This window comes from Squalius cephalus (genome assembly GCF_949319135.1).
Source record: "Squalius cephalus genome assembly, chromosome: 20".
Classification (NCBI taxonomy): domain Eukaryota; kingdom Metazoa; phylum Chordata; class Actinopteri; order Cypriniformes; family Leuciscidae; genus Squalius; species Squalius cephalus.
This window is the reverse complement of record NC_137141.1, coordinates 29,387,233-29,403,656: the sequence shown is the minus strand read 5'-3', so window position 1 is coordinate 29,403,656 and position 16,424 is coordinate 29,387,233. Positions and strand designations below refer to the sequence as shown.

At 35.5% G+C, this 16,424-nt stretch overlaps 3 protein-coding genes across 3 annotated transcripts; all 3 read left to right on the top strand.

Moving 5' to 3' along the window:
- The first annotated feature begins 759 nt into the window (after positions 1-759).
- On the top strand, positions 760-4,705 carry vcpkmt (valosin containing protein lysine (K) methyltransferase). The gene is made up of 5 exons (XM_079853692.1): positions 760-1,052; positions 1,273-1,386; positions 1,770-1,842; positions 2,573-2,692; positions 3,555-4,705. Exons 1-5 carry the CDS (start codon positions 775-777, stop codon positions 3,660-3,662), a joined length of 693 nt encoding a protein of 230 aa, XP_079709818.1. The 5' UTR covers positions 760-774; the 3' UTR covers positions 3,663-4,705.
- Positions 4,706-7,910: 3,205 nt separating this feature from the next.
- LOC307148530 (calpain-1 catalytic subunit-like) lies at positions 7,911-12,625 on the top strand (the record flags this gene model as incomplete). The annotated part of the gene is made up of 8 exons (XM_079854141.1): positions 7,911-8,007; positions 8,279-8,523; positions 9,653-9,722; positions 9,877-9,995; positions 10,085-10,218; positions 11,154-11,328; positions 11,577-11,651; positions 12,536-12,625. The coding sequence occupies exons 2-8, from the start codon at positions 8,287-8,289 to the stop codon at positions 12,623-12,625; spliced, it is 900 nt and encodes a 299-aa protein (XP_079710267.1). The 5' UTR covers positions 7,911-8,007; positions 8,279-8,286.
- A 1,103-nt stretch (positions 12,626-13,728) lies between these two features.
- LOC307147594 (calpain-2 catalytic subunit-like) lies at positions 13,729-14,994 on the top strand. Its single transcript, XM_079852455.1, has 5 exons — positions 13,729-13,797; positions 13,901-14,061; positions 14,317-14,480; positions 14,579-14,594; positions 14,715-14,994. The coding sequence occupies exons 2-5, from the start codon at positions 13,908-13,910 to the stop codon at positions 14,765-14,767; spliced, it is 387 nt and encodes a 128-aa protein (XP_079708581.1). The 5' UTR covers positions 13,729-13,797; positions 13,901-13,907; the 3' UTR covers positions 14,768-14,994.
- The last annotated feature ends 1,430 nt before the right edge of the window (positions 14,995-16,424 follow it).

Here is a 16,424-nt window from a genome sequence, read left to right as displayed (position 1 = left end):
GTAAGCCGTTTCAAATATATGGTAAAACTACAATATTTTGAAGTCAGTTAGGTAGTTCTTCTTTATGACAATTGACAAACACGTGCTTAGCTTCCATATGTCAACTAACTAGACTAGCTAGCTAGTTCTTTGTAATGCAATTTTCTGTTTATAAATTTGGGATTTTCTTAGGCCTATTTGATGCCAGTCTGAAAGACATTCCACTACCTGTCGGACAGTTTACTAATAGACCTTATGCAGAGCAATGCCATGATAGGTATGACAGCGAAGCTGTGAGGGATAAACTTACCTGTTTTCAATGGCATCCGCAGTAAAAAGCTTTATGTATAAGCTGCTGCTTGATCACTTATAATTGTCCACAGCTATAGGCTATGGTCTGGGTTTTTTTGACAACTGAAATTTCTCGGAAAGATATTTTTGGAGTGTTTCATCAGCAGAACAATCCAAAAATACATTAACACTATAACCCAGAGATTGTCTATCTATCTACAGTATCTATACCTCACAGCCTCCCAAAGGTGGCGCTGCTGTGAATAAGGTCTATTCTGTGACGGACCGGTGAAAACTTAAAAGTTAAAATACCACTTGAATACCAGTTCAACAAACAGATTTACGCATAGCCAAAAAAAACCAAAACAAACCCCCCAACATTACACAAACAGCCTATCACCAGTATTATGAATAAACTGCCAAACGATTTGAGTCCATCAGTGAAAAGAACCGGTTCAAATGAATGATTCGCGAATCAGACGTCACGGAGATGCGTGACGCAGAATGCGTGCAGTGTTCAGTGCAATGGCGACTGACGAGGATTCAGAAGATTATTTTGTTAGAGAAATAGAAAAAAATGACGGGTCTATTTTAAGAATGTATCAGTGCAGCAAAGGGGACGTGGGCTGTGTAGTATGGGACGCTGCTATTGTCCTGTCAAAATACCTCGAAACGGAACAATTTTGCAGTATTCAGTCTGGTGTTAGTACGTGGTTCTCCAAGAGCATTATTGAACTGGGTGCAGGAACAGGGCTAGTTGGTCTCGTGGCTTCAACTCTGGGGTGAGTTATAAATGCCGTGCCATATAAACATATTAATTAAAATAGGTTAGATGTGATATGTGGCCATTTAAACAACTGATGAAAATGAATTTATTATATTCGGAAAGTTATAGGATTTTAATGTATTATTATTTGTTCTGATAATAAATATTATGCACAAATATTGTTTAATTAAATTTTTTTTTGGCTGGATTTCAACCTGAGTAATGTGCACCCATAGGGCAAATGTTACAGTGACAGATCTAGAAGAGCTGCAGCCTCTCCTAAAGCTGAACATTGAGAAAAATCAGCAACTGATCCGTACAGGCTCAATCACAGCCAAGGTACTGAAATGGTTTGTACTGCATTTCATCTACACCACAGGATCTTTTTGGGAGGGGTGTGTTTTCATCCTTAGCTATGAAACCTATTTATTCATTACATTCAAGGTTTAATAAATAAACGTTTTACATTAAAATAAATTAATACACTTAAAAAAAAGTTTTCTTCCAAATAAAGTTGCCCCCACATGATCACATTGCACACAAATAAATTAAAATATTGTCATCGTTTATTCACCCTTATGTCATTCCAAACATTATGACTTTTCTTATATAAAATATTCTTTTCTTATATGAAAATATTTTGAAAAAGGTCTGTTTTTTTGTCCTTACAATGAAAGGTTTTCATTTTATGGAAACGACTATTGAAACTTATTAAATGTTTTCCTTTTAAAAGGGGTGGAAGTGTTGAAGATTTTCTACCTAATCCTCATTATATTCTGATGGCTGATTGTATCTACTATGAGCAGGTACTCTAACAATGAATATTACACTAATATATATATATAATTTTTTTTTTTTTTTTTTTTAAGAACTTGTGTTACCCATACAGCAATGGATCTTATTAACAGCAGCGCCATCTTTGATTTTTAACGGGAATGAGACTGTGAGGGATAGACATACATCTCTTCTTTGGGTTGTACTGTTTACGTGTTTATGTGTACTTCAATGTGTTTTTTGGTTGTTCTGCTGACAAAACACTGCAAAAGTATCTTTCCAAGAAATTTCAGTAGACACAAAAACTCCAGACAACATGAAAAAATTATAAGTGATAAAACTCTAGCCCCTGGTTTCACAGACAGGGCTTAAGACTAGTCCTAGACTAAAATGTAAGTCTGAGCTGTTTCCACTGAAATAAACTTGCACTGACTGATCTTAAAAATATATCAGTGCCTTTTTAGTTTTAAGATGCACATCGGTAATGTTTTTTTCTAAGCATGTTTATAAAAATTACTTAAATGTCCTAATTGATCTATGGTCTAATCCTGGCTTAGTCTAAGCCCTGTCTGTGAAACCGGGCCTAGGAGTTTTATACAGCTTTTTACAGCGGATGCCATTGAAAACACGGTAAGTCTATCCCTCACAGCCTCGCTTTCATACCTGTTATGGCGCTGCTCTGAATAAGGTCTATAGTTAGCTCTACATTCCAGATTTGTTAACAGTACTAGGTTAATACCCTTTGTGTTTTATATTCCACAGTCTGTGGAGCCACTAGTGGAGACTCTGAAACTCTTGGCTGGACCAGAGACGTGCATCATCTGTTGCTATGAGCAGCGCACTGTTGGTGTCAATCCTGAAATAGAGAAGAGATTCTTTGAGGTGAGAGAAATAAACTGTAAAATCCTCTATTACTCCTATATATTTAGTGGCACACTTTAATGAGAGTGTGTTAGATCAGTAGAATATAAAATAAAGGGGACCTATTATGCCCCTTTTTACAAAATGTAGTAAAAGTCTCAGCTTTCCCCAGAATGTGTCTGTGAAGTTTCAGCTCAAAATACCCCACAGATCATTTATTATATGATGCCCAAAATGCCCCTTTTTGGGTGGAAGCAAAAACATGCTGTTTTTCGTGTGTGCAAATGAGCTGCTGCTTCCCGCCCCCCTTTCCAGAAGAGGGCTGTGCCTTTACAGCTTGTACCTGGAATAGTCTGGCAACAACAAAACAGGAGAAACAGTATGGATGGATTTTTGCATTCCACTCCACTGCTTTTCCATTATTTTCGATGTAAACGTGCGCTAGACAGACCTTGTGTTTTTTCTCCCTCCCATGCGGGGCAATTCACTCAATGTGTCTTTGCGTCTAAAAACGCAAGACGCGGACAGTGGAAAATGATAGGTGTTGAGATGCGAATTTCGAGATTAAATTTCTTTTAACTTTAGCGCTGCATTTTTAGAACGATGTTTCCTGTGGGCGGGAAGTTTCCTAACAGCCTGTTACACTGTCACCTCACAATGTACAAAATTTGCAGACAAGTCATTTTGAGACACTGTTTATGATTTATGGGGAATAAAAAAAAGGAGTAGGTGGATTTTTATTCCATTGTAGGGTGTTTGTGTACACATTTATGTTTTGCATAAAAGGTTCCTTTTAAATGCATGAATAAAAAGCCAGTTAAATTTCTTATCAGGCTAAATCTGCTATTGTCTTATTCCTCATTTAATACACTCTGTTTCATAGCTACTTCTGCAAGAGTTCCAGTCAGAGGAGATCCCACCTGAGAAACAAGACCCAGAGTTCAACAGTCCTGACATTCGTCTTCTCCACCTGCGACGAAGAGTCGACTGAATGCCTTTTACGAGGATGGGCTGTGTGTTTGTGTTTTAATAGACTGCAGTGTTTGTCACTGTACCTATTATAAAAAAAACTATTTTTAAGTGCATGTTATGTGGTCTGGGAATTTGGCCTTAATGTGAGCCCAAGTGTGTTTTCAGACAAACAAGTTTAAGCAAATGGTTTTGCATGTGCATTGTGCACTATGTTAAACTGACAATAAATCTCAAGTGTCTTTTTTTTACACCAATTCAAAGAATGTTAAACTGAATGTGATCTGTAAATAGGCTAATCACTGTCTAAACTTCACCAAAACATTTTTGTCAATACCAAATAATTTAAAAACCTTTAGACAATGCTCAGTTTCAGTGTCATTAATCATCTGATTGTGATGTTTCAGCATTATTTATTTTTTTACAGTTTTGTCCAGTGTCATTCTGGGCCCTTGAATGCATTGAGACTACAGTGGAGATGTTTAGTGGTATGTTTCATAATTTCTTAAGACTTAAAGAGTTACATCTGAAGCAGAAAACACTGAATTTTCAGCAAATACTGATCTTTATTTAAATTTTAAGTATGTATTATTTAGTTATTAGATTCATGTTAATGTGTTTACTTTTCAAAGTCACAATTAATTACAGAGGCAGATGTTTTTTCCTATTGGGGAAACATTTAGATTTTTGTCAAATCTATAAAATAGAAATGATGACTTTAAAATTAAAATGTAAGGGATTTATTTTATTGTGATGGTAAAGCAGTGTACAAAATATGTGTTACAAAACCCTGGAGATTGATCAGCTTGTTCCTTTCATTTGCAAGATTTTTAAAAGAAAAAATAGGAAAAGATTAATATATAAAAAATAGGAAAAGATTAATATATAACCCCAAGTGTCTTTGGGATAAAATGCTATTAGGATTTTTAGAGTGCTTTACTGTACTAAATACTACTAATAATGATTGTTCAAAGGATTCTACATCAGACCACCTGATCTTAACTGGTATTCCCTCTTCTACACCAAAGATGAACTAAATAAACTATGTATTCATTTTAAATAATGCATGGACTGGAGTTAGTGGTTTATGGCCTCATATAAAGTCTCTGGTGGGAACATGATTGAGGATTGAGTTTAATAATTCTTTATTTTACAAACAACATTACTTGTTTTCCCATCATTGTGTGTCTAGAGTTAAGGCTATATATGGTGGAATTCACTGTTTGGCAAATTTACAGGTGGGAGGAAAAGCCTTTTAAAAAATTCCAAGATATTTATTGACAAAAAAAACAACAACAACTTTGCATTTGAGTCCACCGCTCTATGCTTGTTCATACAAAAATGCAGTTATTTTAGTCACAATGTTGCAACTTAAGTCAGTGATAGACATAAATCAAAATGTCTTCAGTGTGCCTCCTGCTCCTTTCTTTGGGCCTTTATTGACCTATTCTGGACGCATATTTGTGGAAACACCAGACTCCACTTAATCTACAGTTCATAATGATTCAGAAGAATCCAGAATTATTTTTGCCAGACATATACGCCAGACAATACGTGGCGCACAACTGATCAGCATAAAATACTATACACAGTTAAAAAATCCAGTCAAATCAAATCAAAATGTATTTCTATAGCACATTTAAAAGCAACAGATTTGTAACAAAGTGCTGTACAATAAAACACTGAGCATATAAAAAGAAAGCATAAAAAGCAGCATACAAAATATAAACACATGAAACAAAATACAATAAAAAGTAAAAAAAAAAAAAAAAAAAAATCTAATCTAATCAAAAGCCAGAGAGAACAAATAAGATTTAAAACTGGCTAATGAATGAGCAGACCTCACATTTAAGGGCAGACTGTTCCAAAGTTTAGGTGCTGCAGAAGAGAAGGCTCGACCACATAGTTTTATAGCGAAAATGTGGGACAGTTAAGAGAAGCTGATTACCAGATCTAAGTGTTCTTTGGGGAGAGTAAGGAATCAGAAGGTCACAAATGTATTTTGGTGCAACGCCAGATAAAGCCTTTTACACAAATACAGCAAAGTTAGAATCAATTCTTAACTTTACAAGAAGCCAAAGTAAAGTCGCTAAAATGGGAGAAATGTGTTCTCTCTTTTTTGTGCCGGTTAAGATGTCTCACTGCAGCATTTTGGACAATTTGCAGGCGAGAGATTGCAGTTTGAGACAGGGAATTAGAGTAGTCCAGACGTGATGTTATGAGAGCGTGGATTACGGTCTCCAAATCTTTCGGAGGTAGAAACTGTTTTAATTTCCGATCTCAGATGAAAGAAACTGCCCTTTACCAATGTACGGATTTGTTTCTAAAAATTTAGTGAGGAATCGGAATCAAATGTAACCCCAAGATTCTTTACATGAAGTTGAACACTGGCGGCAATAGAATCTAAATAAAAAAGAAATCAAAATTTCGCTTTTGCTTTCATTTAATTGCATAAAATGATTAGCCATCCAACATTTGATCTCCTCAAAACAGTTGCAGAGCACGTCCAAAGGATAAAAACTGTCAGTTTTAGGAGGTAGATAAAACTGTGTATCGTCAGCAAAGCAATGGTAGGAAATCCTATATTTCTTAAAAATGGCACCCGATGGTAGCATATAAATTGGAAAGAGAAGAGGGCCTAGAATGGACCCTTGGGGCACACCACTTAATAGGGGAAATGAGGAAGAAGAAAACTTGCTCACTGAGAAAGTTTTGTCTTTGAGCTAAGAGGCCAACCACTGCAAGGCGACACCCTGAATATTAAACATAGTTTCAAAGTATCAGTATACCTGGCAATAGAGAAACACACAGCAATTGTGCTGGAAGTTTTGCTTACAGATGCTTTCTTCAGTGGTTTTCCAAATCTCTCTAAATACCCAAATGGAACAAAAGAACTGTAAACATTTAGCACCCAGATATTCATGAAGCTTTTGTGGGACCTACTCTCATGCACATAGGGTCACACCTGGTTTCGGGCATGACTGACTGAGGGAGTGGGGGAGACAGGGGGGAAGAGATGAGAATGACCAAATGGAATCCTGTGCTCTCATTTTGAGATTTTACATTTTTACTGCTTGTACTACAAGTGAACTTATAGGTATACTGATAGTTTACTAGCCAAATACTTGTAGCACATTTTTTAGCCTATGAAAGTACACTTTGAAGTATACTCTCAGCAAACTACTAGATTGGTAGTTTTATACTGCAAGTATACTTGAAATTTTTCATTAAATGAACTTAACATCATACTTAGTTCACTATTCATGTATTATTTTGCACTTTAAGTATACTACTATGTTTCTTAGGAATTAATTTGACTAGAAATATACCTTTAACTGTATTTTAACACTTTCCCCGCCAGCTTTTTTTTTTTTTTTTTTCTTTTTTTTTTTACAGTTGCCAGCCAGCGTCAGAATCTTAGATCATTTTCAGAAAACTTTCATGGCCCCCAGAATATTTTGTTTAATGAATATCTGAACATACAATAAATCAAATGAAAAAACAGAACCTCTGTTTTTACAAAAAACAAACAAACAAAAATATTGTATTCTAGCTTCATGCCTATTTTGTTATCAACACTTGACTGTGTTTAAGTTTCTTTAAACATTTAGAAGTAAACTGGAAGTAAACCAGTGGACTAGCCTAAAAATGCATATACCCAGAATTAGGAACATATCTGTTTTCTTTATAAATAAAACAATGTAAATTTATAAGACATTATGTAAAACTGTGTGTAAAGCCTACTCAGTCAAACACAACTACAAGCCAAGTATGCTTAGAATAAGTCGTTATACTTTTAAGTATATCACGATCAAAAGATTAAGTACAAGTATAGGCCAAATATACTTTTCTGTCAGTTTAAGTCAAGTATACTTGAGTAATTTTAAGTATACTTCTGAGAAGTCCATAAATTATATGAAATTATACTTTCTTATATTTTAATTTATAAGAAGTATACTTTGAATAAACTTTTTAAGGGGAGTTTCAGGTGAGAACATGAGTGAGATTTGTGAAGAGATCAGTAGAGTTTTTCATTTTCATGATCTTATATATCATTTTAACTTTATTGATAAGTCAGATGAAGTTTCTTTATTAATTCAATATTATATTAAAAACAAACATTATTTTGGCTACAATCTTAAAAACACATTTGAAGTTCAAACTGCTTTCTATGTTCATTTGCATATTCAATTTTTTTTAGAGTTAAGTCTATAAATGGTGGAACTGGTGTCCCTGAGCAAAACCAAACCTACACACTGCTCTACACCCTTCCTGAAAACATCATTCGGTCTGAGCGCGGAATTCCAGAGCCTAGGGCAGAACAAAGAGAATCGGTCAAACCTAGTAAGAGAAAACTGCTCAATTAGGTGAGTTGTTATCTTTGAAGGTGAAGTATATCATTTATATCTTAAAAACTGAGTTTAATCTCTAATTATATTGTAAGTCTCTTAAAAGCTATCAAGATGTGTCTTCCAAAGGGACAAGATTTCTCTCCCAAACAGGTCTAACAAGCCTAGAGTATCTCATCTCTTATAAGTCTTTGGAAACAAAACATATTATAGCATAGTGTTGTGTCATCTCACCAGTAACAGATGCCTTTTTCTTTATATTTTTTTCCTAAACATCTGACTTTTACAGCTGTAAAAATGCCACCACCTCCTGTGAACAGAATACCCACGGATGACCAGCCCACAAGAGACAAAACGGGCACTCTTGACGTCCCTTTGAAATTCTTGGATCAGGACTACCAGGAGTTGAAGAAGAGCTGCTTCACCAATAAAAGGAGATATGTTGATGAGAAGTTCCCTTCAGACAGCAGCTCCATTGACCCAAAGAAGAAACTTGGATTGGATATGGAACAAATCAAATGGTTTAGGCCATCAGTAAGTTATTGACTTTCTATCTTCAGACCTTCAGAAACTTTCAAGAAGAATATATAGACATTATTGTTTGAACGGATCTAATAACTTGTTGAATATTACCATCATCAATTGTTGCTAAATGTCTCTTAGAGCTTGTAAGAAAAGGTTTATCTGTGGCATTTCCCAACATATATTTATTTACAATTGTGGCAAGACATCTTAAAGGCGCAATAGATAGATTGATCTATTGATAGATATCTAATAGATAGATAGAAAAATAGATTACATTTTTTAGATTAAAATATCCAAAACGACTAAAACAATGCTATATATTTTGTTTGTTTTGATGTTCTTGCATGATCGCAAATGTTTCCAGCAATGTTTAAATCCAGAGAAATCAGGTATTTTAACCAGCGTAACGGCCCGTGTCATTATGTCGTCTATATATCCACGTTACCAGTAGGACATATTTGAGTTTGGATACTTTTATTGACAGAAAACTAATCATTGTTATATAGTTCAACACGGTTATTCTTATTTCTTGAATCTCTTGTTTTCTTGATTTACCGCGAGTAACGTGTTTGCACCATGCCTCAGAGACAATGTAATTTAGTCAAATGGCTAACATGGCATTATCAAAAAGAGCTTGTAGTAAAAGTACAGCATTTTCTCCACAATACAATATATTTTAAAATTAAGTGCATGCCATTTAGCAACACAAGTCACCCAGCTTTTAATAATATGATATTCTAATATCGATCTAGCTTACTGTAATTAAACAGCCACTGAGCAAACGCACAGAGTAACGTTAACATAACTTTCAACACACTCAAATGCATTTTAAGATGACAACTCCCATGATTCCACGTTCAGTCACGGCATCATCAAGCTCCGCCTTTGTTATTGTTTTGAAAAAGGAACATCTAGAGGCGTACTTTGATTTGATTTGATTTGATTTATTAGACAGTAAAAAAATAAATGCATAACATGAAGTCATCACAGTGACATTATTACATTATACTGTGCCTTTAAGTGTCTTGAAAGCAGATTCAAAATACAATATACAAGTCTAAATGTCTTCAGTTGTTCCCAAATCCACAGGGCAAATTTCATTGTATAATGTATTAATTTAATTAATTTCTCTCTTTAGAAAATAGTGGCAGACCCTCAACTCATTGTTAAGGGGGTTTCCAGGTTTGACTATTCCCAAGGATCTTTAGGTATGCTTATATATCTGTGTTTATTACATACTCCATTAGGTGTTGGTTTAAAAATGATACTGTATCTGTGCAGTAATTTGCATCACTCTGTATTTTGTCTTTTGTTAACACAATGAAAGATACATTTTTGCTAATGTTTGTGCTTTTACCTTAGGAAACTGCTGGTTTCTTGCTTCAGTTGGAGCTTTAACCTTTCAGGAGGATGTCATGGACCAGGTCATGCCAGTTGGCCAGTCATATGGTGAAGATTATGCAGGGATATTTCACTTTAGAGTGAGTTATTTGGTCTTTTTCAAAATAACTTAAATACATTTTATGAAATAATATGATCAGTCCTTAAGCCTTCTGCTTTATTCATATAGTTCTGGAGGTTTGGGGAATGGATTGACGTTGTCATTGATGACAAACTGCCAACAATCGATGGCAAGCTCATTTTTGTTCATTCAAACACATCTAATGAGTTTTGGCCTGCCTTGCTGGAGAAAGCTTATGCCAAGTAGGTTTATTCTTAAAATGATTCTTCTTTCATAGTATAAATGCATGTTTGTTTATTGAACATAAACAAAGAGATCCAAATACAGGCCAAAAAGCCCACAGGATTTTATTGTCCAGAGGCCACAAATAAAGTGCAAAAAAGTGCAAGAGTGCAAAGCGTTTTTGTGTTCAACCCTTCATCAGTGTCACACTTTATTGATCATAAAAATATTAGGTTACACTTGATTTTACAGTAAGTGTACTTACCCAAGACAGCACTGGTAATATAAGGTAACTACATGGGTAATTGTTAAGTTTAGGGGTAGGTTCAGGGTTAGTACCTAGTTATTACCCAGTTATTGTAATTGCTATAATAAGTATGTATGTACATGGGGAACAACACAGTAAATAAAGTTGGTTACACTTTATTTTAAGGTGTCATTGTTACATAGTAATTATACATTTAAGTACTATGTAATATTAAGCAACTACATGTACTTACTATAGGGTTAATGCTAGGATTAGAATTTAGTTGCATGTAATTATGCATAATTTACTTTTATTACTATAGTATGGTAATATTTTTTAACCATAATTACAAGAGATTTTGGCCCTTTTAATGTTTTGTATGTACCTTGGTTCTGTACCTTACAACATTGTCACAATGATAACAGTCCAAACCCGGTCCTGGAGGGCCACTGTCCTGCAGAGTTTAGCTCCCGCTTGCCTCAACACCCCTGCCTGAAGTTTCTAGTAAGCCTAGTAAGACCTTGATCAGCTGGTTTAGGTGTGTTCAATTGGGGTTGGAGCTGAATTTTGCAGGACAGTTGTCCTCCAGGAGCAGGATTGTACACCCCTGGTCTATTTTAATCACCAACAATTTGAGTAAATCCACAGAATCAATCATTAAAGGCTTGTTGGTCCACTGTATATTGAAATGTAGAATGACTTTTACAGGACGTGCGGCTCTTATGCTGACATGAAGTCTGGTCTTGCATCTGAGGCTCTGTTGGACTTCACTGGTGGCATCCACGTGCGCTTTGAAACAGCAAAACCTTCTATTGATTTGTGGAGCCTGATGAACCGTGCAGAAAAAGCAAAGGCTCTGATGGCGTGTAGCACCTTTCTGGGGGTAAGCGGTGATCTCAGGCTTGTCCAGATTATCACCATGTCTAAACACTGTCACTGAAGTATTTCGCATTAAAGATTTCAATGTTCAATTAAATACAAATTACTATAGTGAACATTTTTACATTTTTAGAAGATGTAGGCAACAATGTAGAGCATTAGCTGTACAAAAAAATATTTTTTCCTATTTCCTGATACATATTTCACAGAGCAGCATTATTAATTCAATGTCTTTTTTTCATACCATATCAGAAAACATCTGCAAACACAGTATTACCCAATGGCATTGTTCAAGGCCATGTATATACAGTGACGGGAGTTTACAAGGTAAGTCTGCACAGAATCAAATGTCAGATCACAGTGCCATCAGACTATCAGATAGATAGATAGATAGATAGATAGATAGATAGATAGATAGATAGAGATAGATAGATAGATAGATAGATAGATAGATAGATAGATAGATAGATAGATAGATAGATAGATAGATAGATAGATAGATAGACAGTCTGTCTTATTTCTGATTGGAAAGCAAGAATAGTGCGTTCTTTTCCAAAATATAACTGCAAGTAAACTCACCAGGGTTCCTTCCAATTCCAGTCCTCTAAGAAATATCAAAACATGTAAAAATCTAGCTGTCTAGAAACTTTCTGAATTTGTTTTCCATAGGAGCATCACTTTTTAGCTATTGTAGATCTTCAGGAGCGCTTGATAATTACAGACGGGTGTGTTAGATCAGGGTTAGATCTGAACTCTGCAGGTTTGATCTATACTATAGGAACAGGATTGGGCACCCCTGAACTACAACAATACTTGCTTTGTTCTCATATTAACCATTTTTGTTATTGTGTACACCAGTATTTATTTACTAATTGCATTCACATGTATTCAGCATGAGCTCCACACTTTGGTATGTCCTTTGTTCAGTTTGCATTCATTCCTGTGAATCTCTTATTTCAAGCCTGTGATTTTGCAAGAGAAGTTTCTTGAAATAATGTTTTGTACTTTATGTAACTCAAAGCATTGTGTTTAGTCACCTTAGTCCTGAGGTAAATATGTTATTTCACAATATCCCTGGTGAAATGGCATATTCTGGATTTAAACTGTGGTGGTAAAATCACACAGAAGAAGCAAGTAGCCCACACTAAGGTTTAAAAGACTTATTACAAGGATTTTGCATTAAAAGTGTCATGTCATGTTGTATTCTACAGGTAACATGCCGAGAAAAACCAGTTCAGCTGGTGAGAGTGTTGAACCCTTGGGGAAAAGGCGAGTGGACCGGTGACTGGAGTGACAAGTAAGAGTCATATGAAATTATAGGTTCACTAATCACAACCCTGATCAAGCGTCATTCTTTGTTTGTACCACTAGATGATTCATGACTAAAATATCAAAACAATTCTTAACAGGTTTGAGAGTTGTATTAAGTTATTAGTATGCCAAATAACTTTTTTCAGTTAGCTTGTTAGCTTTCAAACTGTAAATCTTTAAAAGTAATTTTGTCCCCATCATATATGTTGTATATTAGATAAAATATTAAGCTCACCAAGCTGAATTCTATATTATTTTTTCTAGGTTTCTTTGATCAAAACATAAATAATTATAATTATACCACTACTTTGGTTTGTCCCCATGTTTTAAAATGTGTATATATATATATAATTCCCAGGTGTTTCATTTTTTTTTATCAAAATGAAAGCAATTGGTGATCAATTTTATATATTTTTTTGGGGTTAAAGGTCCTTGCCCACTGAGTCCGAAATTTCCGCATGCGTTTTTCATATTTGTGATTCGGTGGCTCTGAATTGTCAAAACACCATTCAAAATATGTAAGCGAAAAACGCAGAAAATCCTTGAATTAAGTCCTTGAATATCTGAAGAATAACCAAAACCTTATGTTAAGATGGCTCCTGCACTGAGTATTGTTTATTAGGCAATGACATTGAGAAACGTTGCATGTGACCAAAATGTATTTTCATTGAAGTAGTGGTTTTATCTCACAATTGTCAGTTTTCCTTCATTGTTAGAGTGAGCAGGCCTTTTTTAATCTTAGGGTACGTTTACACGACAAAGTAAAAGTCTTTCATTTGCGTTTTTAGCGCACAACGACAATGAAACACTACGCGTCACCTATAGACTGAACATGCAACATGCATATGCATGACGTCAGTGTTTTCACAAATTTGCGTTTTTGTACTTTACATGGAGACGATAACATTTTTGGTGTATGCAAAATCTTGCATACTTTTTTAGAAAAATATTTATTAATTCCAAAAGAAGCTTATTCAGTTCAAAAGGTACAGTATATCTGTTTTTTTCCTCTTTATTTTCTGATGCTAATTTCTCAGTTAGCATAACACCATTAAATATTTTAATATATGCTTTTGCTTAACTTTAGGTCATCTTTGTGGGACAAAGTGAGTAAGGAGGAGCAATCCAGGTGTCGTTCTTTGGCCAATGACGGGGAGTTCTGGTGAGCATTAACTGTAGTTTCAGATATGATCTCTAGCATTAATGAATCAAATGTTTTCAGTCAAAATGAAAAAATCAAAATGAAAAAACTCATTTTACTGCAGGATATCAATGGAGGACTTCACCAAAAACTTCGAAGACATTGATATTTGCTGTCTCAGTCCTGATTTTCTGGACAGTTCCTCTGAATGCAAATGGACTTCCACATGTTACAAAGACAGCTGGGTTGATGGGACTACAGCCGGTGGCTGCCTCAATAATAAAGGTATCATAAATATATAATGAGAAAGTGAGCATTGAGCATGTGAGCATTTCATACAATTATATAGCATGCATGAATAAATATATTATATACAGCATGCAATATGCTTTTTGGGTATCTATGCATAATATTGGCCATATGGTGTGTGTGTGTGTGTGTGTGTGTGTGTGTGTGTGTGTGTGTGTGTGTGTGTGTGTGAATGTTTATGTGTACCTACTGTATGTACCTCAAAGTTCTGATTCAATGGATGTCTTGTAGACTCTTTCTGGAAGAACCCTCAGTTTCGGGTGAGGATTGAGGAGCTTGATAAGGAATGTAGTGGCCAGTGCCCTGAAAACATACTGGTGTCCCTCATGCAGAACCACGGGAAGAGAAACAGAAGTGAAGTTTCTAACTACTCCATCAGCCTCTATGTTTTTGCGGTCAGTATTAACAAATAACTCTATTGGAGTCACCGGAAATACAGTAATTCTGGTTTCCACTTATTAATGGTGTGTTATTCTATTTTCTACTTCAACAGATTCCACCAGAGGCAAGTAAAAAATATAATTCAAGCTCAAAAGTGTAAAACTTTGCTTTGAAACTGCATAAATTACATGGTATTTACTAAATAAACTGGTTGCTTGAATAGAAGTTTATATTTAATCCTCCTTTAGATGAAAGATGTGAAGCTCCCGGACAAGTTCTTCTACCGCAAACGCCCCATTGAAGTTGGGAACTTCATCAATACAAGACATGTGATGAGATTCTTCAAGCTTGAACCAGGAGAGTATCTCATTGTACCGACCACTTTAAATCCTAAAGAGTCTGCAAAATTCATATTGTCCATCTTCTCAAAGAGTGAATCCCAGAAGAGAAATATGAAACCTGAGATGACATATGTATGAAATGACCAATCAGTGACTCCAGATAAATGAAAAGTCACGACTGTACTGACAGTTTCATACATGATCAGTGCTATGCTATATATATTCCCCGGGGATTTTTGTTGTTTACAAGCATTAATGTTTCTCTTAAACTATTGTTATTTCATGTAATATCTGAATTTTTGAGCTGTGAAATTAATGTTATTAGTCATATTTATTGTTGTTTATGTGTAAGGTTTTAGATTTTCTGTCATGTTGTAATGTTGTGTTTGGGTCAGGTCAATCAGTAACATAATGACACCTTGTTAATGCCATTTCAGTGACTGAGTGCCCATCATGTCTTCAAAATTAATCGTATACTGTAGACTGAAGTGTCACAAAAGATCCAATACTAAAAAAATAAACAATGTTTTTCAAATAATTATTTTCCCATATTATTTCAAATGTCTGATTACAATTTTAATATTTGCTATGCAATAAGACTGATTGACCGCTAGTGCGGCTGCGTCGAGTTTTTCCAGCTAAACTGCTCCAAATCCATAAAACTATTATTTATGGGACAGTGTTTTGAGAATCTAGAATCAGAGGAAGACGGAGGAACTGTTTCAGTTAAATTTATTGTACAGTGAAAACGGGGGAAAAAATGGAGATGTACAGTAATCTAAAAATCAAAACTTGTGTAGTCGTCTCCGTTAGTAAGGGTAGACAGCATACTGAACTTACAGACTTTACAATGGCTGTATACAAGTATTTTATTAAATGTTCAAATCTCACAACTTTCACTGGTGTAATGAGTTTTTGTCCTCTGATCCTTTTTTACTGTTAACCCTTTAACTGCCCCCTCCCCCTCTCATGTTCAAGAAACCAATTTGAAATGATTCGAGCTTTGTGACATAGTGCATTATCCTGCTGGAAGTAGCCATCAGAGGATGGGTACATGGTGGTCATAAAGGGATGTAAAATGGTCAGAAACAATGCTCAGGTAGGCCGTGGCATTTAAATTATGCCCAATTGGCACTAAGGGGCCTAAAGTGTGCCAAGAAAACATCCCCCACACCATTACACCACCACCACCAGCCTGCACAGTGGTAACAAGGCATGATGGATCCATGTTCTCATTCTGTTTACGCCAAATTCTGACTCTACCATCTGAATGTCTCAACAGAAATCGAGACTCATCAGACCAGGCAACATTTTTCCAGTCTTCAACTGTCCAATTTTGGTGAGCTCGTGCAAATTGTAGCCTCTTTTTCCTATTTGTAGTGGAGATGAGTGGTACCCGGTGGGGTCTTCTGCTGTTGTAGCCCATCCGCCTCAAGGTTGTGCGTGTTGTGGCTTCACAAATGCTTTGCTGCATACCTCGGTTATAACGAGTGGTTATTTCAGTCAAAGTTGCTCTTCTATCAGCTTGAATCAGTCGGCCCATTCTCCGCTGACCTCTAGCATCAACAAGGCATTTTCGCCCACAGGACTGCCGCATACTGGATGTTTTTCCCTTTT

Bases quoted from the DNA above. Each gene is read 5' to 3' on its own strand.
- vcpkmt (XM_079853692.1), top strand. From the start codon at position 775: ATGCGTGCAGTGTTCAGTGCAATGGCGACTGACGAGGATTCAGAAGAT. The intron at 1,387-1,769 runs GTTTGTACTGCA...TCCTTTTAAAAG, and splicing joins ACAGCCAAGGTACTGAAATG to GGGTGGAAGTGTTGAAGATT. The intron at 2,693-3,554 runs GTGAGAGAAATA...TCTGTTTCATAG, and splicing joins TAGAGAAGAGATTCTTTGAG to CTACTTCTGCAAGAGTTCCA.
- LOC307147594 (XM_079852455.1), top strand. From the start codon at position 13,908: ATGGAGGACTTCACCAAAAACTTCGAAGACATTGATATTTGCTGTCTC. The intron at 14,062-14,316 runs GTATCATAAATA...GATGTCTTGTAG, and splicing joins TGGCTGCCTCAATAATAAAG to ACTCTTTCTGGAAGAACCCT.